At 43.3% G+C, this 27,990-nt stretch overlaps 2 protein-coding genes across 2 annotated transcripts in view; both read right to left on the bottom strand.

The window, feature by feature from the left end:
* The window catches only part of WDR35 (WD repeat domain 35), a 38,441-nt gene extending 35,114 nt beyond the window's left edge, over positions 1-3,327 (bottom strand). Inside the window, exons 1-3 of the mRNA XM_039220198.1 lie at positions 3,290-3,327; positions 2,509-2,626; positions 940-1,011 (exon numbers count right to left, since the gene is read on the bottom strand). Of these exons, the coding sequence (XP_039076129.1) occupies positions 940-1,011; positions 2,509-2,626; positions 3,290-3,313 (214 nt within the window). The 5' untranslated portion in view covers positions 3,314-3,327. The remainder of the gene's footprint in view (positions 1-939; positions 1,012-2,508; positions 2,627-3,289) is intronic.
* A 2,464-nt stretch (positions 3,328-5,791) lies between these two features.
* On the bottom strand, positions 5,792-26,762 carry MATN3 (matrilin 3). The gene is made up of 8 exons (XM_039220196.1): positions 26,499-26,762; positions 21,418-21,984; positions 18,207-18,332; positions 17,310-17,435; positions 15,585-15,710; positions 11,850-11,975; positions 8,259-8,369; positions 5,792-6,644 (listed from the first exon to the last, which is right to left on the bottom strand). Exons 1-8 carry the CDS (start codon positions 26,716-26,718, stop codon positions 6,589-6,591), a joined length of 1,458 nt encoding a protein of 485 aa, XP_039076127.1. The 5' UTR covers positions 26,719-26,762; the 3' UTR covers positions 5,792-6,588.
* Positions 26,763-27,990: the final 1,228 nt, after the last annotated feature.

Here is a 27,990-nt window from a genome sequence, read left to right on the forward strand (position 1 = left end):
TAAAATCAATATGGGCTCCTGTGCAACTAACCAGGATTTAATATCATTCCAAAATATTCACAGGATGTGGTCACTATCATCACTCATTTTCTACAACAATGAGTGATACTAGTTTTTATGTTTGTTCCTACTTCAGGCCAGCAAAGGCACCTATAATGGTCAAATACAAAAGCTGCCGTATATCTGATGAAAGAACAAATGTAAGTTAATATTTACCCAACTGGACTGATTCCCAAGGATTATAATGCCCAAAGGACAACATACTAAGTACTTAGGGTTTTTTTCAGGGGTGTAGGGGGTTGTCTGTGGTTGATATATGCCCTAACTTCTCTTTTTCCCTCCTCTTGTTTTCCATTCTACTAGTAACACACTCTTGAGCGTATCTTAAGCCTCTGAGCTATATGAATAACTGATTATTTTAGTTTTTTTAATCTCTAAATACTTTGGTGTATATTTCCTAAGAAGACATTCTCTTTCATAACCATATTACAAATTAGGAAATTTAACACTGATATAATATTATCCAATCCCAGTCCACATTCAAATTTTATCAATTGTCCAAATATTGTCCTTTATAGATACTTGTTTTTCTCATTCCAAGATCTAGGATTATAGAGTGTATTCAGTTGTCATGTCTTTTTAGTCTACTTTAATCTGGAAACATGAGACAGATTCTAAAAAAGGATTATATCCTGTCCATAGACAGAGAGCAGCATTTTTAGCATACAAAAGAATAACTACTTTGTTTTAAATTTACTGAAGATGTTGTTTAATCATGTAAAAGTTGTTGAAGGACTCTAGACTCAACTAATTAACAGAAATGATTACTCTAAATATTATCATTGTTAAAAACGATATCATTTCTGCAATAAGTAGATGGTTTCCAAATGTCTAAAGATAAGACTATTCAAATAGGATTTTAAAAGTTACATGACTCACCACTATGACCTTCAAGGTTCTGATTCATAGAAAGGTTACTAGGGGCTGCAAGACCTCTCAGTTTTGCATCATCTAGAAAAAAAATCATGGCAAATGCATTAAGGTAACAAATTATATGACTTTAACATTTCTTGCTTATTTTGAAAGGGGTTACTATTCCTGGATGATCTTAGAAAAAAAATTTTTTTAGGTATGCCTATTCTGATCTATTTTTCTCATGATGGAAACATGGACAGTAATATGTACTCCCTTGTGGAGATATTATTCTGACAAAATGTATTTTAAAAACATTGTTTACCCAGTAAATGAAATATACGAGCAATTATTATTACTACTTATTCCTTCCCAGAAGATCAAAAACAGAAATATTTATGACATATAGAATAAGACCTCTAAAACATAAGAGGGCTCAGAAAGCAAAGACTTTGGAAACTGGTTTTTACTACATTTTGCAGAATCTTATATTCATTCATTCATTCAATGAATGTCTACATTGTGCTATGCACTGAGGAAGCTTCTGAATATAAAATGATAAAATAGTTAAGGCCTCTCCCCTAAGAGAGCTTGTAGTCTACTGAAGGGACAGATATTAAACACACCCTCACCCATATATATATATATGCATATATGTAAATATATATGCATATATGTAAAGGCATAAGTTGAGAAAGTAAGGGCATAAGAAGAGGTAGTAACAGAGGGAGACTGATTTAGATTGGAGGAAGAGAGAGCCAAGAAAGGCTTTCTGGAGAAACGAGGAGGGGGAGTCCAGGCTCAGAAATAGCAACTGCAGAGACCCCAGGGGTCAAGTGTAGAGCCTCTGAATCCAAAATGTAATTTAGTTCAGCCCTTTATCTTACAGAAGAGTGAACTAAAGCCCAAGACGTGCACCAACTTGCTGAAAAGTCATTCAGTATGGCAGAGCTGAGGTTTCAATTCCAATCTCCCTATCTCCATCTCCAATTTAGACTGGGGACTGGCTAGGTCTCCATTCTACAGCACTAGGCATGCTAAGGAAAGGTGAAACTGTTTGCTAGGATTCCAGAGGACTAATAAAAGAGAAATCAAGCTGTAAACACAAGAAACTTATAAACACAAATGTTTTCAAAAATCTCATTTTCTATCCTCGGGAACCAGATGAATAATTATTAACATATCTGATAAGCAGAAAGGATGAGACCAGCCTGCAAATGTGACAAAATGTGAGATTCTGTGACCTTCCTAAAATGCAAATTGTCATCATTTTTATTAGACTCTAAATAATAGAGCAAAATAAACAGACCTAGCACAAGGCAATATAGTGACTTAGTTTTCATTCTTCATTCTTTCTCATTTTCCATCAATAACTCAGGTAAAAGTCATTTGATATTTACATTCGTTATTGTCTGAACTTTACTGCAAATAAAATACTCTATAAAAACAGCACTAAATGTTTGGAGTTTTGCTTGTTTTTCATTTTAAAAGAATGACAATTGCATAGTGACAAATGCCAAGAGCAAATCTCGCTAAACAAATGATAACTACGCAATTTTCCATCCAGCTCAAACATTTGGGCTTGCATTCATTTACCTGTCTGTGTCTCTAATTTCAAAACTTTCAGTAATCCATCTTCACCGCCACATGCTATGAATCCTTGGTCTTTGTTCCAAGATACACATTTCAGCTTGACATTATTGGGAATGGCGACCTGAAAATCAACCGCAAGCATTCTCACAGCTTTTCATGAAGGAGTTGGAAGGTGGGTTACAGATGAAGGTTAAAGAAAATCCCCTCAGAAAGAAAAAAACGGTCAGCCTTCCAGAGAACGTACTGTTAGGAAAATGGTCCCGTACCATTTTCGAAAGGGAGGGGGGAGTGCACACGAGAGAAGAGCACTGACTGCAGAGGAACCCAATGGGAGAGTCACCTGATGAAATTTTAAAGGAAGGAAGGAAGCCGGGAAGACAGGTATAAATCCATACCATCGATCCATATTCCCTTTCCACACATAACACTTAGGATACCCTTTGGTTATTACTTTTGTCTCGCCCGCCAGCCCATGACAATCCAATGAATCTAGGTCACCTGGATCAACAGGTGGAGAAGGAACGAGACGGGGGCACGCAGTGATCTGTCCTGCTGGGGTCCCCAAAAAAACTCAGCAGGGGCAGGAATGGGAGAGAGTCGTGCGAGAGGGCTGTTGGCTCCGCCGAGAATCATCCGGGATTCGGGACCCCGCAGGAGGGGGTACGATGCTGGACGAGGCAGGGCGGTGGGAGGCGGGAAGGCGAAGGATGCGGGACAGGATGCGGGATTCGCCTACAGGACGCGAGAACGGAGGAGGGGCTAGGACGCCAGCGGGAAAACTCACTTTCTTGCTCAGGTAAAAGAACATCCTGGGAACCCCGAGAGGACGAACGCAGCCGTCCAGGCCCGCCAAAGGAAACCTTTTTCTAAGTCTCCAGTCGCGAGGATCAGCAGCTCTTGGTGGCGCCTGTCGCCCTGGCAACCGCCGCCGCCCAGGCGCATCCGGGGCGCTGAGGGACACTTCCGGCGGCGGCGGCGCACCGCCGGGCCTCTTGCGCCTGCGCGGACGTCGGGGTTTTGGAGGAGCTGCGGTCGCGGGACGGAGCTTGTGGTTGGGGCCGGTTGCTTTGTTTCTGGGTCATTTTGCTGTACGCCTGGGGGCCAGGTCGGTGACCCTCAGCGCCCTGCCACCACCTCAGCTGTCTTTTTTACGACCGGCTCGGAAGACAGGCCAAACCTCAGAAGGTCGCAGTGGAACTTGCCTGGGGTGTTAAAATCAGCTCAGAACTAAGGGCTCCTGAGGTCACAGTGATTGGGTACTTTGTAAGCCCCAAAGTCCCAGCATTGTGGAAAGTCACTTACTGTGTTTGGTGGGCTGGCGCCGTCAGCCCAAAGAAAGCGCCAACGTGCGTTTTTGGTGTCTGTAACCCTTCCCTTAGGCCTTTGGGGATTGGAGAACCCTCTGGCGCAATTTCGGGGTAGGAGATTGTGTTTATTCTGTTTTAGAACTTTTTAACAGTTTATTTAAACTGTTACTGCAACCCAATGGTACATGTAAGGGAATATGTATGAGCTTTGGGCCACTGCGGCCTATAATTGCCATTCGAGCATAGCCTTGTGTTTTTGAATAATTAAGGTTGGTGTTTGATCTCTGGCCTGAGATCGACTGTACTGTATTCTCTTCTTTTTCTACCTTAATTCTTTCTTCAATTCTCCCGTGTCCTTTTTGAATGCTTGGGAGGGTTACAAAGCACAGCAATTTGGGCACAGGCTAGAAACTCCCATGAAATTACTTAGTCTAACCCATTTTTAAAATTTATTTCCGATTTTCCCTTTTACCATATTCTGCGGCCACTGCTGTTGAGTTATATAATCTAGAATGTACCTTATGCAGCAGCTAATTTCCCCAACTACTCTTGCCCAATTTCAGGCAAATAATGTTCAGATCCTTTGAAGGGAGTCTGTTGCCTCACCCAGCACATTCAAGAATTGACAGTGGTGCTAGTGTCTTGCCTATCCAATCTAAATCCCAGCTAAAATTAGATTTTCCTTGGATACTGAAATGACTACTACAGTGCCCCCATTCTAAGCAAGTCCATATGCATTCTGTCTCCAAGGCTTTTTTATACATCCCCTGATCTTCCTATCCTCTCGGCCAATTGTGCCTAGCCAAATGTACTAATCAGGTCTCCCTGAGAAGTTCTTTCCAAACTTAGTCCCCATCCCATTCAGATAGTATATTTGCTTTCAAATGTGTGTATCTGTTTTTTCAGCGACAAGCTAAATTCTGAAGATACGTTGGCATCTGTGCGCAAGCTCCCTATACTGGCCTCATGAAACAAATCAGAACCTTCTAAACCAGGGGAGTCCAGTCAACTGGTCAAGTTTAAGAGATGATTAGTTGAAAGTAGTTGTTGATGGTCACACTCTTGAAAAATCATCTCTCGGGACGCCTGGGTGGCTCAGTCGGTTAAGTGTCCGACTTCGGCTCAGATCATGATCTCATGGTTCGTGGGTTTGAGCCCTGCGTCTGGCTCTGTGCTGACAGCTCAGAGCCTGGAGCCTGCTTCAGATTCTATATCTCCCTCTGTCTCTCACCCTCTCCTGTTCATGCTGTCTCTCTCTCTCAGAAATAAATAAAAACATTTAAAATTTTTTTAAAAAAAGAAAAATCATCTCTTTAAATACTTTCCCTAGTGTTTGCACATGACTTCTCATTTATTCCTTATATAGCACCATTTCTCTATGATATATTAATAGATATTATGGATTCTGTGTTGAAATAAGTTTGGAAAATAATACTGCTCTAAGTCATCTCCTTTCAAAAATGTTGAGAAATAACTATGTTTCATATAATATATACTGCCTTGATGTATTTATCTTTCATTTCTACCTTTTAAGTTTCTGTTTTAGATTTTTGACTGATTTTGGGCTTACATCTGTAGGTTATACTTAATTCTCAGGTGTTCATGTTAATGTACCTTCATTATTTTATTCAAATTTCAATAATTTTGTTTTATTCCCTCTCCCATAACTTTCTCAGTTAAAGCCTATTTAACCTAAACTTAGATTTTTAACCTTAAAAGTTATGAGATTAAATTATAGGAAGAGTTACAACATTGTGTCCTTTGATAAGAAATGGTTGTATATTCAAAATAATTGTTAATTCAGTTTAAGGAAATATGTTAATAGACAAAATTGATACGGGTCACCAGAAAAAGTCATGACAATAATATATAAAGATAGTAACTTTTTATTATACTAAAGACAATACAAACAAAAAAAAAGTTGAGTAGTACACAATTTAAAGGACAATTTTCTCTAAAAACTATAAGCTTTCAAGCTGAAAAAAATACATATATCAGATATGTAAGTAAAGTTAGGCTTATCACTAATATTTAAAAAAGCAACATTAGTTATGTTACTTGTTAGAGTGATATTTATAAGTACATAGTTTTATTGATTGGATCCTAAAGTAAAACGGTAAAGATAATGTAGGATTGTTTTGTCCTTGGTGGAAAGTTATAACACTTTTAATTCAAAACTAAAATCTTTAGTTACATGTTTCTTATAATGTTTCATGTAATGTCCACTTGATCTATTTTTAGATATGTGTATTACAATGCCCTGATCACAGCTTCAATAATACTCTTGTGAAAAAAGATCAGAAAACAGAGTGTTAAACAGTGCTAAATTATATTCACCTCAGTTTAATTATGTGAACTTTTTTATGTGTAAATACTCCATACAGTTTACACTCTGCGTAATAAGTCTGGTTTATACTATAAATATTATCAAGGGAAAATAGGTCAAAAGTTCCCATTGTAAGTATGGTTATCTTACTAATATAAACATTTAAAAATTAAATGGCTCAATTGGTAAATAAAGAAATATTAAACTTTTCATTCTATTTCCTACCAATCATTTCACAGTCATAGCTTAGAGACACTAAATTTTGCTCTAAAAGATGTGAACGTTTATCTCCTTTAAAAAATGATACTGATTCTCTAGAAGATCCTCATGCTATTTATCCAGTAACATTCAAGCACTTGCAATGGCAAATTACTAGCAGGAACACTGAAGTATGCAAAAGTATTAAACACACCAAGCTGTCCCTATTTCCAGGTGAAAAATTTGAGGAATTTAACGATGTATTTGTCCAGATTCATTTGCTTGCAGCTTCTCTAAAATGTCATCAAGTGCCTAGTTGTTAAGGCCAATGCCTTATATTTTTAAACATCAGAAAACATAAACACACTTTTGAACACTTCAATACAGGATAAACGAGAATAACTACATTCTACTGTAAATAAGAAAAAGTGAAATTATTTTCTCAGCAAAATCTAATTTAACCTAAAACTCAGAAGTTGTGTTCTTTAGAGGCATGTTAGAAAGCATTGGTCTTAAGAGATGATACAGAGCAGTTTTCTTCAAACATTTTTGCTCCCGTCCCCAAAAATAATTTTGACAAATAAATGGTGCCTTATGCATATTTAAATTAGATGAAAATTTTCATCATAAATTTTAGTTACAAAATATGTGCAATTTCTGCCATATTTAATACTGATTTTTTAAATAAATTCTAAATTAGTCTTCCAAATCTCCTACATAATATTAATACCATACTGGATACCTACTATCATTTCTTCTAAAATAAAATATTTAAAATACAGGAATTTGTATTTCCTTGACTTTGTATTTACTTTCTACTTTCTCCACAGAACCTTATTCTACTTTGAACCTTGGAAATCTTTTCTTGATCACTATTAACACTTCTTTGAAGTAACTTAAACAACAAGCACATACTCATTGATATTGAAATTACCTTTAAATTAATTTTCTTTGCCCATAAGGCCCCCAGTATTTTTAATCCTCTGGAGTAATCATTACAACTTATATGAGCACATAATTAATCAAACAACAAATAAATTAGAAAAATTGACATAAAATTACGAAAAATGAAAAATGAAAGGCAAACTTTGATTGGAAAAGTATCTCGGAATAAATTAGGGGAGTGGTGTTTATGAGCCTTGATTTAAAAACCTTTGGCTCTCTGGAGATTTTACTTTTCCAGGAAATTCACCTTAGAAGAGTGAGCCTGGGTAAGAGATATGCCTTCCTTATAAAGTTAGGAGAACAGCAATGTGAAGTGAGAAATGGGAACAGAGAATGCCAACTGACCCCCTGTAGCATTTTCGGCAGGTCAACTTAAGTATTTGCGAATGGATTTTTGTAAAACTTTCTGTGCACCCCTCTCCCTCATGTCCTTATCACAATACCATTCTTCTAACATCCCTAGGGACATTGTTGTTAACTTGAGCTGTCTAAGAAAAAGTAGTTTTCCTGAGTTACTCCTTTGGATAAAGAACTAATTTTCAGTTTCTTAGATGGTACCATGTTACCTTTTGAAATCTGCTTTTGACCACTTGACTAGCCAATGTGCTATCTGAGCTATCACCTCACTAGTCAGCTAACTCATTCCACACATGCACAGATTCTGAACTAAAAAAGCCATATTAAGGAATCCTAGCATAATAGCTCCATCTGTTAATAAGAACTCAATTAGCATATACTACTGGAAAAGCACTAGAGAAACAAATAGTCAGCTTTTAACATGTAAATACTAACTGGGCAAAACAGTCTATTAAAATATTTTAAAAGAACTCTAAAAAAATAAACACTGTATTACTATTGCTCATCTTAAAATGTAATGAATAGGGCTCTTATCCTGTGGAATGTCCTAAAATGTTTGGCTCAGTTGTACTACCTAGGTTGGCTTAAAGCAGAAGCAGAAAACCTTCCAGAAAGGATATGTTTGGCGTTCAGTCTCTGCAGATATGAGTTGACCTTATCCTGGAATGCCAGAGTGGCTTCACATCCACAGACATCTTCTGTGGAGATGAGTCTCCGTGCTTCTTGAATGGCTATTGATGACAGTTACAAAATATTACAGCTAATTAGAAATCATAGCAAGTCAGGAAATCTATAATTCAATACTTCCATTTTTAAGACTTACCAAAATGCGTTTTCCAGGAGGTAAAAGAGTGTAAGCACACAGAAAGAGAAAATACTTTGGAAAGCTAATGTCACAGAAGATATTAGATTTTGGGAAGTGCTTACAGTTGCCAAAGCTGGGTGTTCGTTACATGAGAGTTCGTTATATTCTCTATACTTTTGTGATTGTTAGAAACTTTCTCTGATAGGAAGTAAAATTTTAAAAAGTTGATGTAGGCAGAAGCCAAAAATACAGAGCTAAGATAATCTTATTATGATACTGTGTCCTTATTAAGAAATGAAAATGAGGAAAACCGTTTTTTCTTTGTGTGGCCAAAATATTCAAGGATTAAAACTAGGTAATTCCTGATTTCCTATACAGACTATTATTCTATTGAATGGTCTGAATTGAGAGTTCTAGTTCTTACCCATAAATACTTTGGAACTAAAAAATTCAGGTTTGTATCAACATTTAAGCAAAGAACCTGGGAGAACAATAATGCTAACTCCTAGTTCCTTCTGAAATACAGTGACACAGCTATTCCTAGTCACTATCATAGCCCTTAAAGTTGCCTAATAGAAGTAAGAATAACTTCCCAGGTCTAAAGACTGATATACAGTCTTCCGTTTGAGTAGTATCATGGCCTGAGGACAGAGAGTGGTCCTTTGCTCCCACATTTTCTCCCACATTCTACAAAGAGAGGATATTGAAGGGTAAGAGGGCCATAAATTCACTTGATGAAATATAATCTACCTACCTGTCCAAATCCTGCTGACTTTTAGGGATAGCCAGCCCAAATCAGTCAGTCAGCCAGAAAGTATCTACTGAAATTAAGTGTATGCCCATCATCCCTGTACAAAGCATATAGTTGGCACTTAGAATACTTTTCTTATCTTGCCTGATAGACTATAAGCTCTATGAGGGCAGGGGCTCAGTGGGGTATTCTAACTAAAACACTCCACAGAAAATTTAAAACTGGGATGTAGCACAGTTGAAAGTTGAGAGATGGATCCATTCACAATGGCATCAAAAAGAATAAAATCTTTAGGAAAAAATTTAACAAAAGAAGTACAAGACTTATATACTGCAAACTACAAAGCATTGATTTGTCTCGTGTTCCTTCCTCAGGACCTGATAGCGTACTAGATACATGAGTAGCTCCACAAATACTTGCTGAGAAAATAAGTGAATTGCTTAACAAATGAGATCAGGACCTAACCCATCATAAACTATACAGGAATCCCCATCTTCCAGGAGAAGAAAAAAAATGCCCAAGACTGATTTTTCTGAGGACTAAACACCTGGATAGGGTGACAGCATCATGACATATTCGATTCTAGAAGTAAGCTGCTCCCTACTATCCTCACCCTCCCCAAGAAGCTGATCCATCCATACTTCAAATGAAGAAGTAATTACCAAGTAACCATCAGAGGCTGTGGAAGATGCTAGGCATACAGACATCTACTACCCTCGGGGGTTGGACTTCACAGTCTGCAAGAGCATTAACATACAAGTCCCAGACTCTGGCTTTTCTTCCCAAATCTGCTTCACCCTCACCCTCCGTCTTCCTCCTCCCAGCTGCTCAAGGCTGATAGGAAAATCATCCTGTTCCTCGCCTGCCCTGTTTCCCAGCTCCTCTTTATATTCTGCCTCCGAAAAGTATCCGGAATCAGCTTGCTTCTGTCACCACTGTCACCCCCCTCACCCAAGCTGGGACCACTGCAACAGCCTCCGACTGGTCGCGCCATCTGCTCTTCGTCCCCTCCAATCCGCACAGCAGCTAGGGTGACTTGTGAAAATATAAACAGAATCATGCCTCTCTGCTGCTTAAAAGTCTCCAGTGACTTCCCAATTCCCACAGAATAAAATATAAACTCCTTTCCCTCACCCCACTAGATCAGCGTGACTGGGCCCCTGCCTCCCTCTCCCAGCTGACTGGCTGCTCATGCTTCCCTCACGCTGGCTCCTCTCCCACCAAAGCCACCACCACACAGACCTGGGTGGCATTGCTCTCCCTCCATCCGCCAGCAACTCAATCCCAACCTAACTATTGCCGATGCTCGGGTCTCAGATGTCACTTCCTCATCCAGGGGTTCCCCCAACCCACACTGTCTCAGGACCCTGTTCTTTACCCATGGCTCTGATTTCACTTATAAACTGTTACTTCCTCGTCTTTTCCCCTTTACTGTTATCGAAGACCATATGTATTTTGTTCACAACTATATACCTAGCGCCGAGAACATAGTAGGTGTTCTATTTACCGAATGGACGAAGGAAGACACAAGTAACCACAGCACAAGGCATCCTGTACTGAAAGAAGACAGAGCTCAATGGGAGGAGCCGGGAACTCTGGTCGAGGGGGTAAAATTAAACAAGGCCTGGAAATTAAAGAAGCAAACACTCTTTTGCAAAATGAGATTCACACAAAGTAGAGAATTCTTATGCAAGTAATGAAGCATATTGAAAATAAACCCTAATAAAGCTACTGCACACATTAAAATATTATGAATAGGGTTGCAGAGACCTCCTTCAGTAAAAACATAAACACAGTCTAGAAGATATTTCCAACACATAAAACAACATTTATATCCAGAGACGTGAAGAGTTCCTTTGAGTCAGTAAGAAAAATACAAATAACCAGATAGAAAACTAAGGGCATAAATAACATCTCCCAGGAAAAAACTGAAATGACCAATAAACACAGGAAGAGGTTCTTAACCTCTCTAGTAACCAGGAAATGAAAAAAATAAAGACCGCAGGGAGATACTTTTTTGCATCAACTAGACTGGCAAAAATTTAATGCAACAAAACCAAATGTTGGCCAGGATGTGGTTGTTGGATTTTGACAAGCAAAAGCAGCGAGGGAAGGGGATCCCAGCAAAGGGTGGACATGGGGGGCAGAGCACGTTTCCAGAATATCCACGTGGTGGAGCACAGGACGTGGAAAGGAGTGAATCTGGGGATGAAGGGAGTGACCGTGAAGAAGAGAGGTCGCCAGGGGCAGGGAGAGAGGGGAATGGCACAGAGCTTCACTCTGGGATGATAAAGCACTACCGATGGAGTGGGAGACGGTGCACAACAGGAATGCACTTAGCACCACTTAACTATACTTTTAAAACATCTTAAAAATGTTTAAAATGTGAAATTGTGTGTTATGTGTCTTACCACCACCACAACAGAAACCCCAACTCAGGAAGTGACTTTGATTAGAACGAAAAGCAGAGAGAGGAAGGACCCAGGAGGGAAGAAGGGCGGTGGGGAGAATGGTTTCCTTCTGAAGGCAGCTGGGGGACACTGGAGGATTGGGACCGGGAGGGACACTCAGCACTGTGCTTCAGACTTGGAGAGGAAGGCTTCCTCCCAGGAGATTCTCTTCCAAACAACAAAGGCTCCAAGGGGCAGTCTTTACCTGAGCACGTCTTCCTGTCTTCATTCAAGGTGTAGCCAGCATAACACTCGCAGTGATAGGCCACCGCCCCGTCATCCACACAGATGTGCTGGCAGCCGTGAGAGCCCAGAGCACACTTGCTGAGAACTGCCCACGAGTGCGGCAGGAAAGAAAATATTCCCGAGTTACAGTAGGAAACCAAAGGCAGATTCCTGGGCGAGAAAAGCTTCGGTCTGGTGGCAACAGACGCAGAGGATGAACCCTTCAGTCGTCAGCAAAGCATCTCCCACTTTTCAGGAGAAAGCCCGTTTTCCTTTTCTACATCTCACATCCCTCCAGCCTCGCCTTTTCCTGGCTCCCCACTTTGGCTTTACATGTCTTGCAGATATCTGGGGGGTGCCTTCTCGTTCTTTCCTGCCTATAGTACTGGGACTGCACTGACTTTGATTATAGCCCAGACCTTACCTTCGGCTTTTTCTCATGACCACAGATGCCTCCAACATCTCAAGCCACACGTGGATCATCTTCATCATCACCAAAAATAATGTATTAGCAACCCACTCGTGCATGGAGCTAAATTAGATGCTGTGTTGACCAAGGGCCTGCCCTTAACAGTGTACAAAGTGGGAAAGGGACACCTGGGTGGCTCAGTCAGTTGAGTGTCTGGCTCTTAGTTTCAGCTCAGGTCATGATCTCACAGCTTGTAATTTTAACCCCCACGTCAGGCTCAGCACAGACAGTGTGGAGTCTGCTTGGGATATCTCTCTCCCTCTCTCTCTGCCCCTCCCTGGCTTTCTCTCTCTCCCTCTCTCTCTCTCTCCCTCTCTCTACAAAAATACATAAACATTAAAAAAAAAAAAAAAGAGCATACAAAGTGGGAGAGAAAACCCCAGCCTGCACACATATGTACATGTCCACAAAGAGATAATGGTAAGGAGATGTGTATGTTTGGATAGTGAAGCATTTATTATCTGTCACGTAAATATATTACAAGGAGGTAGACGGTTTGCCCAGATTTGAGTGGAGAGCAGACAAAAATGCTATGCTTGTCTGGTCCCATGTCCAGACTGCCCTGGGGACAAATAAAAACAGCAGGTTTCCCTTAATAAACCCAGAAAATCTTCCATGGAAACACAGGTGTTTCGTCCACCACCACAGGGGACCAAACTAATTGGTTTGTACCCCTCTAACTCTTAAGTATCCCTCCACACTCAGGAAACTTCCATGGCTCACTGTTGCCTATAAAAGAGCTTTGGGGCGTCTGGGTGGTTTACTCGGTTAAGCGTCCAACTTTGGCTCAGGTCATGATCTCTCTGTTCATCAGTTCGAGCCCCAGATCAGGCTCTGTGTTGACAGCTCAGAGTCTGGAGCCTGCTTCAGATTCTGTGTCTCCCTCCCTTTCTCTCTGCTCCTCCCCTACCCCTCAAAAATAAATAAACATTTTTAAAAATCTTATATAAAAGAGGTTTGAGTGAAATGCAAATCTCTACATAATTTATTCATAGAGCATCTTTCCAACTTTGATATTCCCCTTCATTACTTCAGATTTGTCTAGCAAAATGCCAAATAACAGAATGTTTCATTTTCCCCCTTATCCCACACCACCAGCTGCTCTACTGACAATGGGCCATGCTTCCACCCCCAGCCCCTGAACTGGCCTCCACATTTAATCTACAAGCCTTGCTACCGCCCAGCAGGGGAAAGCAGGCCATTAGAGGGGATGTGACCCATGTTATGCACCCCAGCTTTAGAACAGCATCCATCATTACTTTAAAATATATAAATGCTAACTTTCCACGATCTGACCTTGCTATTCTACCTGCCTTTGCTACCCTGTGCTACCTGTGCAACCATGAAACAGTTTGGCCTGGTGTTTGAGAGCATGTGTAACCACCAGAGCAAGTGCCTGGGTTCAACTCCTCACTCTGCTGCCCACCAGCTGAGTGACCATGACCAAGTTATTCAACCTGTCTGTGCCTCGGTTTCCTCATAAAGTTGCTCACAGCAAATGCCTAGAACCATGTACAGCATATAGTAGGCACTGAAGAATGATGGAGATTGTGATGGAGTATTGCCTGGAGTAGTCTGTCTTAACTGAACATTCTCTTTGATTTTTTTTTTAAATAAAATGTTCCACTTTATTCCATAATATCTGTTAGTTTAAATATACATTTGTTTTAGTTTCCTTTTTCAAGGTCTTCAGTGTTCCTCTTGGCTTAAAGTATCAAGTGGGATATTTGTAACCAGTTTGAGAGTACAGCCCTGGGGCCTCTCCACCCTACCCAGCAAGCCAACAGAAGCCACTCCCCTTGGCCATCTGGCTCTCCAGTCCTCTGTCTAAACCTTCACCATCCTCAAGGCTCACCTCCTGCCCTACCCACTCCATGCCCTTCTCCAGGCAGCCTGCCTCCCCAGTATCCACAGCCCTCGGTTACTGTGTGTCCCTCTCCCTGGCTAGTCTCCACTTTCTCAAAGTATTGGTTCTCTTTGCACCCAGCCTATAAATTGCTCAGAGAAAGAAAGTATGCTTCTTTACATCCTCACAGCACTTTGCACGGTCCTGGAAAAATAGGTGCTCGGTACTCTTTATTTCTGTTTTTTTGTTTTTTTGTTTTTTTTTGTTTTTTTTTTTTAAGTAGGCTGGATGCCCAATGTAGAGCCCAACATGGGGCTTGAACTCATGACCCTGAGATCAAGACCTGAGCTGAGATCAAGAATCAGACACTTAACTGGCTGAGCCACCAAGGCATCCCTCTTTTTTAAATTATTTTTAAGTTTATTTATTTATTTTGAGAGAGAGAGGAAGAGGACCAGAAGGAGAGTGGCAGAGAGAAGGGGACAGAAGATCTGAAGCAGGCTCCGTGCTGACAGCAGACAGCCTGACACGGACCTCAAACTCACGAGCAATGAAATTATGACCTGAGCTGAAGTTGAATGCTTAACCAGCTCAGCCACCCAGGCACCCCTCTTTTTTTTTTTTTAAAGGAATTGATGATTTGCCATTTCCCTTATTCTCTCTTAAAAAGGTCACATAATATCTCTCCTCAAGGGACAGGAACATATACATAATAATCTTTTTAAAAAGTTTGAATATGCCGAAATTAAACACCACCTTGAGAGGCATGAATTTCTCTTAGAAAGTGTTTTTACATTATAAATGCCAACCTGTTCTGCCAGTGAGTTTAAATCAAATTAATGAGGACTGGCCAAGTCATAAGGCTCAGATTCACTGAAGACTGATCATCTAGAAACTGTCAGGGAACAACTTACCTCAAACTTACTGGAAGATCTGTGTGGGTCTAATTTAGTCATTGACAAAGTCTCCTTTACTAAAATAATCCAGCTTTAAGATTAACGCTACAGAAAAGTTCCTGGCCAAGTTTTAATTGGAAAAAGATCAGTTCAGCCTATCACACCAAATAGTTACTGTCCAACTGACTTCCTCTAAAGTTACCATTTGCTTTACAAGTCCCCGGTGTACAGAGCTATAAAATTTTCCTGGATAAGGACCCTACATTCAATTAGCTTTTCTCATCTCCCCCACTCCCTACCCATTTCTGAAGTGAGCTATATTTGCAAAATCAAGTGAGCTCACTGCTGTCTGAGCAATGTGTGCCTCAGTCTGTAAGTACAGTAGAAGGTCTAAAGTCCGATTCTTTAAACGGTCTTTGAGAATCTCTCACTCTGTGAATTGCAAGTTGGTTTCACTATCATATAAAGAGACAATGATGGAAGAATTTGTTCACTGGATCTTACCGGAACACGTTTTATTATCTGCATTCAGAGTGTAGCCTTCGTAGCATTCACAGTGATAGGACCCATCTCTGTCATTCACACAAACGTGCTGACAGCCATGTGTACCAAAAGCACATTGATCTTGAGCTGCCAAACAAAAGTCCAGGAGAAGAGAAATGAAAAGTAGAAAAGGCTTCTATTATCCACACATAGGAATCCTCTCACTTGCAGCTAGAAATATATAAGGCAAACCATTTAGAAAGCTTCCACAGCCATCTGTACTATTGGCTTATGGAAGTAAGATGAGTTTAACAAAATCCTACACACACAGTGCTTATTCTTCATCTTTCCCCAACTACTTTTCAAAATCATCAAGACTGAGTTTTTATAATCTAAGTATCTCATAAATACTTTCTAAAGCGTTCCTTTGGGGCTTATTGTATTTACGTTGAATCAGAGGGGTACCAGCAATTATGCGGCTAATTACACTAGTTCACAAAAACATCAAATTTGAGTCTAAAGAAACTGTAATTCAGCCCTCTCCTGTTATAAGTGAGGAAGCTGAGGGGCACCTGGATGGCCCAGTCAGTTAAGCATCCAACTTCAGCTCGGGTCATGATCTCACAGTTCATGGGTTCAAGCCCCACATCAGGCTCTGTGCTGAGAGCTCAGAGCCCGGAGCCTGCTTCAGATTCTGTGTCTCCCTCTCTCTCCTGCTCACACTCTGTCTCTCTCTCAAAAATAAATAAACATTAAAAAAAGTAATAAGTGAGGAAGCTGAATCCAAAAGAAATCAACTGACTCAGGACAGCATCAGAACTCAAGATCCAAACTGTCACTCAGTGCACTTTTCTCTACACAGACAAGATACTTTTCAACTGCTTTTTATCTTTAAACTTTTCACTTTGAAATTATTGCAAGGCATATGAAAAAGTTCCAAAAATAGTACAAAAATTCCTGTACTTCGCCCATCTCCCCAAATGTTAGCATCCCACAAAACCATAGTACAATCATCTAAACGGGGAAATTAATGCTGACCCAATACTATTAACTAATCTGCAGGCCTCATTCAAATTTTACCATTTGTTCCACCACTAATGTCCTTTTTCTGGTCCAGGATCCAATTGAGGACCCATATTGCATTTCATTGTCACATGTTCTTAGTCCCTTCCTATCTGGGGCATTTCCTCAGTCTTTGTCTTTCATGACCTTGACACCTCTGAGAAGCCGTGGAAAATTACTTCGTAAAATGTCTCCAAATTTAGGTTTGTTTGAAATTTCCTCATGATTCTGGATGTTTAGCAAGAATACAACAGGAGTACTATGATGCCCTCAGGACATCATGTCGGGAGATGCATGATGTCACCGCGGGTTATTACTGGAGGTGTTCACTCTGACCACCGGTTCAAGTGGTGCCTGCCAGGTTTCTCCACTATGAAGTAACTGTTTACCCCATGGTAGGTAATAATAGTGTTCTTTGATTTTAACCTACTAAACTGTCTTTAGTTTAGTAGGAAAGCACTGATAGGGCTGGGTACAGAGATGGAAATGAACAACACACTCACGCATGTGGGCCATGATACGTACATGCTGTCATTCTGACTTATCTAATAAGACTCAGAAAAGGGAAAAGCCCAAGAGAGAAAAATCTGCCAACTGCCTTGTCAGCATGACCTACCCATCCAACACCAGCTGAGAAGGCATATAGATAGGGAGGTAGCAAAGTAAACCCTCCTCCCCACTTACCTGAACATGTCTTCTTGTCTTCATTCAAGGTATAACCTTCATAGCACTCACAGTGATAAGAGCCAGTTCTGTCATTCACACAGATGTGTTCACATCCATGAGTGTTAAGAGCACACTTATCAATAGCTATCAAAAGATGATCGGGACAAATGTAAACACACAGAAAACATGGTAAATTAATTATGAGCCACCACACACACACACACACACACACACACACACACACACACACACACATGCTGCCACTGAAACGAGGCAGCTTAGCACAACAGGAAGACTACCGGACAGAAGGCTGGGAACTGATGTCCTGTGTTAGCTCTTCACTAACAGACCCTACGACATGGGTAAGTCTTCTTCCTCTGTTGTGTCTCAATTTCATCAGCAATAAAATTAGTATGTTGAATTAAATAATCTCTAAGTTTCCTTCCTCTCAAAACATTTTTTCTAGGATTTAAAAAAAAATAGACCTAATTCTCATCTTTATTGACTATATTTGAGTATTCAGACACCAAATGAGTGAGAACCTCTCCAAACTTTCTTCTATGTCTAAATTCAATGAGCAGCTTTGGTCGCAGGGGTGAAGGGGCAGCTTGTATTTAATTAAGTAAAATCCAGGAAAAGTTCCAAATCCTCAAAAGTACCAAAAGTGTTGGCCCCCTTCCTTCCTAACCCATTTCTCTACTAACCCTTTTCTCTAAAACTAATAATAAGTATTACAAATAAGCCGATTTATGTATTACCTAACTTTACTCCAACAATTTTGGAGGAAAAACACAGATAAGCAACAGTAAGCCAACCAAAAGTCAGTCAAGAGAAAAGCAGAAGGCCAGTCCAAACACTAGACAGTAGGTCCCCAGGTAGGTCACAGTTAGACACCATCCCCTGAGCAAGCCTCACCTGAACATGTCTTCATATCGGCGTTCAGGGAATATCCTTGGCTACACTCACAGTGGTGTCTGCCTTCCCCATCACTGATACACACGTGCTGGCACTGGTGTGTGCCAAGCGCACACGGGTCCAGAGCTGTGCACAGGAAGTTTACAATAGTCAGTATTAACATGTAAGAAACATTCCAAATAACTCTCTTCCATGTCAGAGAGACATCACTCTCTGGGTTCCTTTTCAATTATAGCTCACTATAAAAACTGGCTATTTGTTTTTAGCCTCTGGCTCATTGGAAATGCCGCTTTTCAACTAATAATGTTATGAATTTAAAATCATAGATTTTGTTGTCAACTTTCTCAAAGAGAAAGGAAATTTTGAATTGGGAGCTGAAGCCAAGCACTTACATGGGTCAAGTCTTCGATTTATCCACCTGTTGAGGAAAAAGACTTTTACTTCCCAATTGCAAGACATGGGGAGAAATGCAGTATACTTCTTGAAGGTCTGTGAGCTAGCTGGCCTGTTACAGCCTCTGGTTTCCAAGGGATCTATCATCTGTGTCAAAACAGAAGCCATAGGCAGGCATCCCTCCGGCCCCGGAACTCACTCTCTTGGGCGTCAAGACACATTTGAACACGCAAACGGTGGAAGGTAATGCCTGTAACTGCCTTCTGAATGTGCAGCATGGCACTTGAGCCCAGATGCTTACGTATGAAATTTCAGACCCTCTAATATCTGCAAGGAGAATAAACTCACACGCTCGATGCAAGCAGGTGAAAAGAAAAGGAAGACCAGAATAAATCAGATTACGTTAGCTAAACTGCATACCCATCTTTTCGCTCCTGGAGTTGTTTATATATTACTGGATTTATTTTCCCTAGTGACATGCTTTGAAGAAGAATCTATGGATTTAGTCATTTCTGAGAAACCAAGGAGGACTGTTGGAGGAGGCTGGCATCCCTGGGCAGGTAACCCAGCCTCGACTGCTTTGGCAACAGGTCAAGGCTAACATTTGCCCAAGAAGGGCCCTTTCATGGAATGATCTTTCCAACCCGTTGACTACAACAAGCTGCCCCTCAGTCTTTTTTCCATAGAGAGGAGATTTTTTCCCCCAGAACAAGCAGGCCTTTTGTACCAGAAGGAAAAGATTGCCACTCACCACTTGCTACTTTATGGCCTTCAAACCCAACCCCAGGTGCTAGCTGTGAGACCCAACTCTGCAACAGACTAGCGTCTTTATGGAAAAGCTCTCACCCACAAACACAGGGGGTTTTCCTGGGAGAAAGAAAGCCATGTTCTTTTGAGAAACCAATGAATGTGAAGTGGATGCCACCAAAGCCAAGGACAGCTTGTAGAGGCCCAGTGTCTTGGGACAGGAAAGACAAGGGGCCACTGGCCAGGTCTGGTTGAGATGAGGCCAAACTTTGCTCCAGACCAAGACTTCATCTCCTGTTTGCTGACAAACTGGTGATTGCTGAGCTCCACATTAATTTCAATGTAAAGACTTCTTGAAATTTGCAATTGTAATTATTGATTCATTTGTTTGTCTCATCACCACCCCTAAACTACTGCTTAATAGTAGGGAAGGAATATTTTTATCTTCATATCATCAGTGATTAATTAATGCACATCGAATAAAGAGATGGGGAATAGATTACATAGCAAAAGGTAACTACATCTTAAAATTCACCTGAACTAGGGACACCATAGCAAAAGGTTAACTACGTTTTAAATGCACCTAGTTGGTTAAACATCCAACTCTTGATTTTGGCTCAGGTCATGATCTCATGGTTTTTGAGACTGAGCCCCATGTGGGGCTCTGCCCTGACAGCACAGAGTCTACTTGAGATTCTCTCTCTCCCTCTCTCTCTCTCCCCCTCCCTTGTTCATGCGCAGGCGCGCGCGTGCACACACACACACACACATGTGCACTCGCTCTCTCTCTCAAAATAAATTATAAAACTAAAACTAAAAAAATAAAAATAATAAAATTCACTTAAACTAAAACTTTGCCCATACCTGTTTGGATAACTGCACGGAGGGCTTTGAAAGAATAATATATCTAAATGATTTACCAAAATTAAGCATGAATATAGATAGAAAGATGATTGATTGATTGATAGATAGATAGACAGACATATAGTTAGAAAGAAACCTAAAAAGTATGAGTCTCACACATTCATAACTCTGATCAGTGACTAAAAATAAAGCCTAGCCTTAAATAGATTCATATTCATGGATTTGACTGATTCATGCTAAAAATTCCAACTAAATTAGCACGCCCAGGGGCACCTGGGTAGCTCAGTCGGTTGAGCATCCAACTTCAGCTCAGGTCAGGATCTCGTATTTCGTGAGTTTGAGCCCCAGGTCAGGCTCTGTGCTGAGAGCTTGGAGCCTGGAGTCTGCTTTGGATTCTGTGTCTCCATTTCTCTCTGCCCCTCCCCTGCTCACACTGTCTCTGTCTCCATCTCTGTCTCCTTCTCAAAAAAATTTTAATTAACATACTCATATTCAAACTCCATCCTAAAGGGAAAAAGACAGAAGGACAATAACAATGATTTTTTTTAAATCTGCTTCTTGCTACCTCACAAGTGAGCTGAAATCCCAACCTCCTTCGTTCCTAATCCCTTCCCTCCACGAAGAACCATCAGAGGAAGAGCAGAATCTGAGAACTAGTGCATCTAGGGAATAAGCAGAACACTGACTGCCAGCTACACTGGAAAGCAGGCCCGCTGATCCTTCCATGGGCAGACAGACAGATGCTGCTCCCTGTCTTCTGCAGGAAAACAGGCAGAGTTCTGTGACATCCAGCGATGGTAAAGCTAAAGAAAATGCCTAGGGAAAATGGAGTTGTGGGCAGAGGGGAGAAAAGAGGCATCTTGAGTTTTTTCTTTTTCTTTTTCTCTGACCCCATCAGGGAACAGCAGGATCATTTATCCTGGATATTTCCAGACCTTCACATTTCTAATGCAAACATGAAGATTTTATGAGCAAACCAAGTTATATATAAAGCAACTCTATATTCCTAAACCAACAAAGTGTATTTACGTTGGTTTAAAACACACACACACACACACACACACACACACACAAGAAAAGCACTGCTTATATTTCAGTTTTCCATAAAGTTTCCACCCCCCCAAAAAAAAAAAAAGAATAAATCTTTTCTTTCTTTGGATACACAATGTCTGAATATAACATCCTTTCTCATTGGAAGCAGACTTACCGCAAAAGGTCTCCTGGAATCTAGAGGAAAGTTTCTCGATAACCCCGTAGGTCTCCACGTAGAAAACGTGCTCATCTAGGGGCTCACTGGCCATCATCTTGAGGGACTCCATGTCTGCCCGGTCCACGCCCACGGCATAGAGCTCAATACCAGACGCCCGGGCTCGGGCGGCCACCTCATTCACCTGGTCCTGAGGCCTCCCATCTGTCACAATGATGGCCACCTTAGGGATGTTGGACGTGGGCCCTCGAGCTCCGGCCTCCACCGTGAAGGCCTCATCCATCGCTGTCTGGATAGCCAGGCCTGACATGGTGCCTGTAGACAAGGGTGTGATCCGGGCCACGGCCCGCTTCAGCGACTGCTTATCTGAGTGGGTCTGGAGATGGAACTCAATCTTCACGGTGCTAGCATAGTTCACCACCGCCACCCGTGTGTCCTCTGCCCCAATGTCCAGAGTGTCAATTATCTGGGAGACAAAGGTTTTCACCTTGGTGAACTCCAGGGGCCGCACACTGCGAGAACTATCGATGATAAATACCAAGTCCAAGGGCTTGCTCTTGCAAACACCTGCAAAGAAGAGTGTGGGAAAACAGGCATGGTGAAATAATGATCTGATCCCAATCAGCAATGGGGTCATCTGCACACCCAGAGAGCCCTGGGGTTAAAGACCCCACTGTCTGCTGTCTTCCCCCAAGACCATCCCCGCTTTAGATGTGAAAAACTCCAAGGCCTTCCAAATTCCCTACTGAGAATTCACATTGAGGGATGAAGCTTCTCCAAATATCTCCCCTACAGGCTGGCTGAACCCCAAAATTTCACTGAGAACCTCATCCCTCTGCATCAAGTTTTGCTCCCAAGATTCCTCTTGACTCCCCGGAATGAATGGATTCCAGATCTTTCTTGGGCATCTTGGCCGTGAGCCAATGGGACAGTGTCCCTGAATGGTGTGAAAGGTGAACTCAGGACAGCCTACCTGCACGTTGCCTTGCCCAGGCTTCGCAGACAACTCAGGGAATGGTGCAGTTCGAGGCAAGCACACTGCTGCTTTTCTGGAGGTTTCCTTCTCCTACTCCACTGCCAAGGAAAAACTGCCCCAGGGTAGCCCTAAATGCCCCCTTCTTCTCATCATTCATCAGGTTTAGTGAACTCTGGGGCCTCACAAGCCTGAGATCCTCAAAAGTGGGAAGAAGAATGACAACTCAACCTGACCCATATCTGCTGTGCTTCCATCTCTGTGCGTGTATTTGGTTTTTCAGAAGCAGAGGCGGCCACTGGTGTGTACCCTCTGCCCCCACCAACCTCTCATGGCCACCCCCTTTCACTTTTTTCACCCACCAGCTGCTTTCTTGAGGGCCTCCCATGTATTAAGCTACAGAAGCAAAGAAGCTTGAATCTTTCCTACTCAAAAGTTCCAAGCAAGTTGCAGTAACACCGCAAATCTTTGTTTCCATCTGCTGTCTTCTCCTTCTCCCCCAATATCGTTCTACACTCCTCCCTCTCCCAGCCATCAAAATGAAGTCATAAAGTCAGGACTGGCTGAGAGAAAAGCCAGGTATTAAACATCTTTTTCAAATCATCCCTCCTTCTTCACACACACACACACACACACCACTCATCATACACGTCAAGTCCTAAATGGAAATGCAACTGATGCTTGAGCATAAAGCACCAACCAGGGTTCTCTCCCTTCTGAACAGGGGGCTGGAAGGCAATGCTACTGTAAGAAGGCAATTTACAGTGACCAAGGGGAAAAAGATGGATTCAAAACAAACTCCTAGGCAAGACAGTTTGTGACAGAAAAAGCCTGATCTGCATCAGGAATGACGCCTCTATATAGTTTTCTTCTAAAAACTTAAAATGAGCCTCTTGGTTTTATCCAGCTTCCTGGAGGTATTCAATTAAGAAAATAAACCATACCTTACTTTCAATAACATTTTAGAGATCACAGGGTACCAACACAATAACCCTATAAACAACCTTCAGAGGTGCAAATCTTGTTTTTATACCCATTTTACAGGTGAGAAACCTGAAGTTCAGAGAGGTGGAGGAGCCAGAAAACACCAGATCATGGACTGGAGTCCAAGTTCCCTGATTCCCAGCCTAAAGGGGCTTTTCACTGTATGGCTTCCTTGCTCTGAGGCAATATTTTCCACCACAAAAAAATCCACATTATCTCATGTACCTAGTAAACATCCTGCTTGTTGTCTTTGAATCACCATCCTGAAATATGCTGTATGTCATGTATTTAGTTAAGTCAAAAGGAATTAGGTCTTTAAAAAAAAAAAATAGCCTCCAGAATTTCATTTCATCCCTTGATTACCATGCATCAGGAGCAAGGAAGATGAATCATATTGAAAATCCTTCCTGGACATAGATATAGGTATTTTTGCATAACTGGAGTAAAAGGATAAATACAAGGTGAGCCCATATTTGAGGATGATTTCACACACATCCAAATAGTGTCCTTACTAATGTCAAGGTTGTATTCTTACAGTAAATATGCATGATTCCTTCCTTCTCACATGTAATCCTGTATCAGAGGGGTGTGGTGGACAAAATCATGTTCTCTCCCCCAAAAGATGTCCATGCCCCAATCCCTGGAACGTGTAAATATGTTACTTTATCTGGGAAAAAAAACTTTGCTGATGTGATTAAGTTAATGACCTTGAGAAGGGGAGTTCATCCTGGATTATTGGGGTGGATCTGATGTAATTACAGAGATCCCTAAAAGTGGAAGAAAGGCAGGAGAGGACATAGTAATGAGATATGAGAAGGACTCAACCTGCCTTTGGTGGCTTTGAAAATAGGGAAAAGGCCATGAGTCAAGGAGCGAAGACAGCCTCTACATGCTGAACCAGGCAAGGAAACAGTCTCCCCTAGATCTTCCCCAAAGGGAAACAACCCTGCTGACACAATTTTAGCCCTTTGAGACTAATGTTAGACTTCTGATCTACAGAACTCTTACTTAATACATGGGTGCTGTTTTTAAGTCACTAAGTTTGTGCTAATTTGTTACAGTAGCAATAGAAAACGAATATGGGGGCTCAACTTCCATGGCAAGAAATTCTGTGAACATCTGGTTACTTCCTGATTGAACGCCCTCTGCAATATCACTGTTTTTGAATCTCACTTCCCTTTATTAGACAGATAGCAGCACTTTGATTCTCAGAAACCAAGAAAGTGAGAATCTGAATTTCTTAAAAGATTTCCATACTTCCAATTTTGCTGACTTCGGACAGCCCTGCTAGAAATAAAAGTCTATAGCAAAGCATAGCAATTTCTAGTCAAAAAGAAGGGAATTTGGAAAAGGGTGAAATGTGATGTTTATTAAAGGTTTAGCAGGGCACCTGGGTGGCTCAGTCTGTTAAGCATCCGACTTTGGTTCAGGTCATGATCTCACGGTTCAAGGGTTCAAGCTCCGGTTCAAGGGTTCAAGCTCCATGTAGGACTCTGTGCTGACAGCTAGCTCAGAGCCTGGAGCCTGTCTTCGGATTCTGTAACTCCCTCTCTCTCTGACCCTCCCCTGCTCACGCTGTCTCTATCTCTCTCTCAAAAATAAATAAAACATTTAAAATTTAAAAAATAAATAAATAAAGGTTTAGCATTCAAGATCAGTTTGGATTCCAAGTAATGCAGGACCACTGCTGCTTTGGGGGAGCGTGAACACCCCATGGGGAATCCCTCGGCACCCAGTCCCATCCCCAAGGGAGGTGGGTCGGGACCAAGAGGCAAGGTTACCTTTTAGAAGAAAGGCTTCCCTGCCCTCCTCCCATCCAGGAGTAACCAGCAGGCTACCCGCTGAGCTGAAGTTAACCCTGTAAACCCTGGTACTCTCTGGCTGTAATGCTGTCACCATTTCAAATCCAGCCCATTGGGGCTGATGCAGGAATGAATCCTTTTTGTTCTTTCTCAGCATTATCCAAAAAGGTGCAGAAGGGGAGAGACAAAACAAATCAACCTAAGGCATGAAGCGTCACTGGATGAATGAGACTGGAGCCCCAGAAAATGGTTTGGTGCACCCTCTCTTCAGCAAGACTGAAACTGGACATTTTGTTGATGAAGATAAAGTAGTATGTGAACCATTTTTAAGAGGTTGGTAGACTGTAGCAGTGGAAAGACCCTTGTGTAGGATTCTGGAGCCCAGAGGAGTTTTATTCTGGGCTCTGACACTGATTTGTTCTGCCGCTTGATAAACCGCAGTTTAAGCTTTTAGGGGTTGTGTTAGATGATCTTCCAGCTCTGCTCTTCTCAGAACCTCTGCCAGAGGAACCAGCTACTGACCAAATAGGGAAATGGGATTGTTCACCAAAGACCCAGTGTCCTGTGTTTGAGGATCTAAGTAAGTAAATGTTGGGATTGGGACCCAGTCAGTTCAAGCAGAACACCTGGTCATGGGCAGAAGAGTGGAGACCAGGATGGTTACAAGGCAGGTCTGGGGCCATCCAGGGGGCCCTTCAGGTTTCCTTCTGGGACTCACACCCCCGCCCCACCTCAGGCCCCACCTCCACCCCCTGGGAATTCCAGTTTGAATTCTGGTCCAGATGCTAGACTGAACCGTGACAGCCTGAAGGCTGTGGCCAGGGGAGGAAGGGTCACACACACTGATGCGGGGCTACCGATGAAGTGATTTCCAGAGAACTAAAGGCAGAATCTCAGGGTTTGTTCTGAGAGGGAGGGGTTGGCACCAGGAAGCTGAGAGGCGGCTGGCGTTCCCGCGCTGCTCCATCCTCCAGGCCCAAATTTCAGAGGGAAGTGGCTGGACTTTGAGCTTCAGGTGACCCAAATTCTAGTCCCCACTATGAGTGACTTTGGGCATCTCCCTTCCCCTCTCTGGACCTGTTTCGCCCACAGGATTCATCAGGGAACGGGACTGTTTGCCCCGCGTCTCAGTCTGGCCCAGGCTCGGATGGACGCAACACTCGGCGGCTGCACGGGGCTCCTCCAGGTGGATGCTCCGCTTCCCTTACCGCTCATCCTTCCCGCCTGTACCTCCTCCTTCCCTCCCTCTCTTCCGCCGGCTGTCCCTCCCTCGTGCCCGCTCGCGTCTCTCCCGAGCCGGGGTCCCACTGCCGCCCCCGTACCTGCGCCGCGGGCCCCGCCGGGCTGGCCGGCCCCGGAATAGGGCGCGCCGGTGCGGGCAGCGGGAGCAGGGCGGCGCCCGGGGCTGCCCGCTGGGCCGCGCAGCCCCAGCCTCCGCGAACCGGGGCGGGCCAGGGGGCCGGGGGCGGCGGGGGTCGGCGGCGGCAGCAGCAGCAGCAGCGGCCAGAGCAGCAGGAGCAGTCCCGGGAGGTGGCGCGGCATGGCGGGCTTCGCACTCCTGCAGGTGCCTGACGTCGAGAGCTCGCTCGCTTCTGCAGCCGCCGGCCTGAGCCCAGCGCCGAGGCGGCCAATTTAAAGGTCCCGCCGCCCCGCGCCCCGCCCACCGCACGGCCCCGCCCACCCCGCCACCCCCGCGGCCCCGCCCACCGCGCCTGCCCGGCCGCGGGAGCACTGGCGGAGCGGACGGGCGCGGCGCCCGGGGCCCGCGGGAGCCGGTGCGCGCATTCCGGCGGCAGAAACGGAATGTCTGGGGCGAGCCGGCGGCGGCGCGGTGCCCGGAGCCCGGCTCACGGAGGGCCCCGCCGGGCCTCGTCTGGGTGGGCTCGGCTGGGCGCCTCCTGGCCTCGCCCTGTCTCTCCCGAAACTTGGGTCCTGGCCTGCGAACCCCCGGCCGCAGCCCCGCCGCCCTGCGCTCTCCTCCTGGCGCTACAGGCCTGACCCCCGACCCCAGCCCAGGAGGCCCAGGGCTCTGCTCTCCCGCTCCGGCCAGGGGTGCCTGCGGCCAGGTTTCATCTCGCTCCTCAGACTGCATTCCTTTCCCCAGCCAAGTAACCAAGTTTTTGCTGTGGGCTCTCGGTTTAAAAAAAAAAAAAAGCCTCAGGTTCTAGCAGCATGAATAGAAATGCTTTCATCCCAGCAGCAAACGTCCATAAACATTTGAACTTATATTACCAGGAATAGAAAGTCAAACATACATTCCCCAGGGAGCCCCCTAACAGCTTGGAAGGACGGCCTGTGCTGACAGACGCTTCAAAGACGCTTCTATATCCCACTTCCTCCCCGGAAGAGAGATGGTGGCAGCGCAGGGCTGGAAGCCACCCAGGGGACCCTCCAGAAACTCAGTCTACTGGAAGAAAAGAGGCATAAATGGTCTACCTGTCTAAGGGAACATGGTGAATTTAGGAAAAAGAGACTGAGTATCCCTGAGGAAATCAGGCAGGCTTCTAAAAACAGGTGAGGTTTGAGCTGGATCCTAAAACCAGGCAATGAACATGAGTTCCAACAGATCTGGTCTTCCTGCTTCCAGACTAAGCCCTTTAAAGTCCACACTCTGCGCAGTAACCTTAAAATCACTTCTTTTCTTAAACCTTGCAACTTGGCTTCCAGAAAAATCCAAATTGGGGGTGGGGTGGGGTCGAAGTGTGGCGGGCGTCTGGGTGGCTCAGTCCGTTAAACGCTGGACTCTTGGTTTTGGCTCAGGTCATGGTCTCACGGTTTGGAGCGCTCGCGGGCGCGCGCGCGCGCGCGCGCACA

This window comes from Hyaena hyaena, unplaced genomic scaffold (genome assembly GCF_003009895.1).
Source record: "Hyaena hyaena isolate Hyena2069 unplaced genomic scaffold, ASM300989v1 scaffold_874, whole genome shotgun sequence".
In the NCBI taxonomy this organism is placed as follows: Eukaryota; Metazoa; Chordata; class Mammalia; order Carnivora; family Hyaenidae; genus Hyaena; species Hyaena hyaena.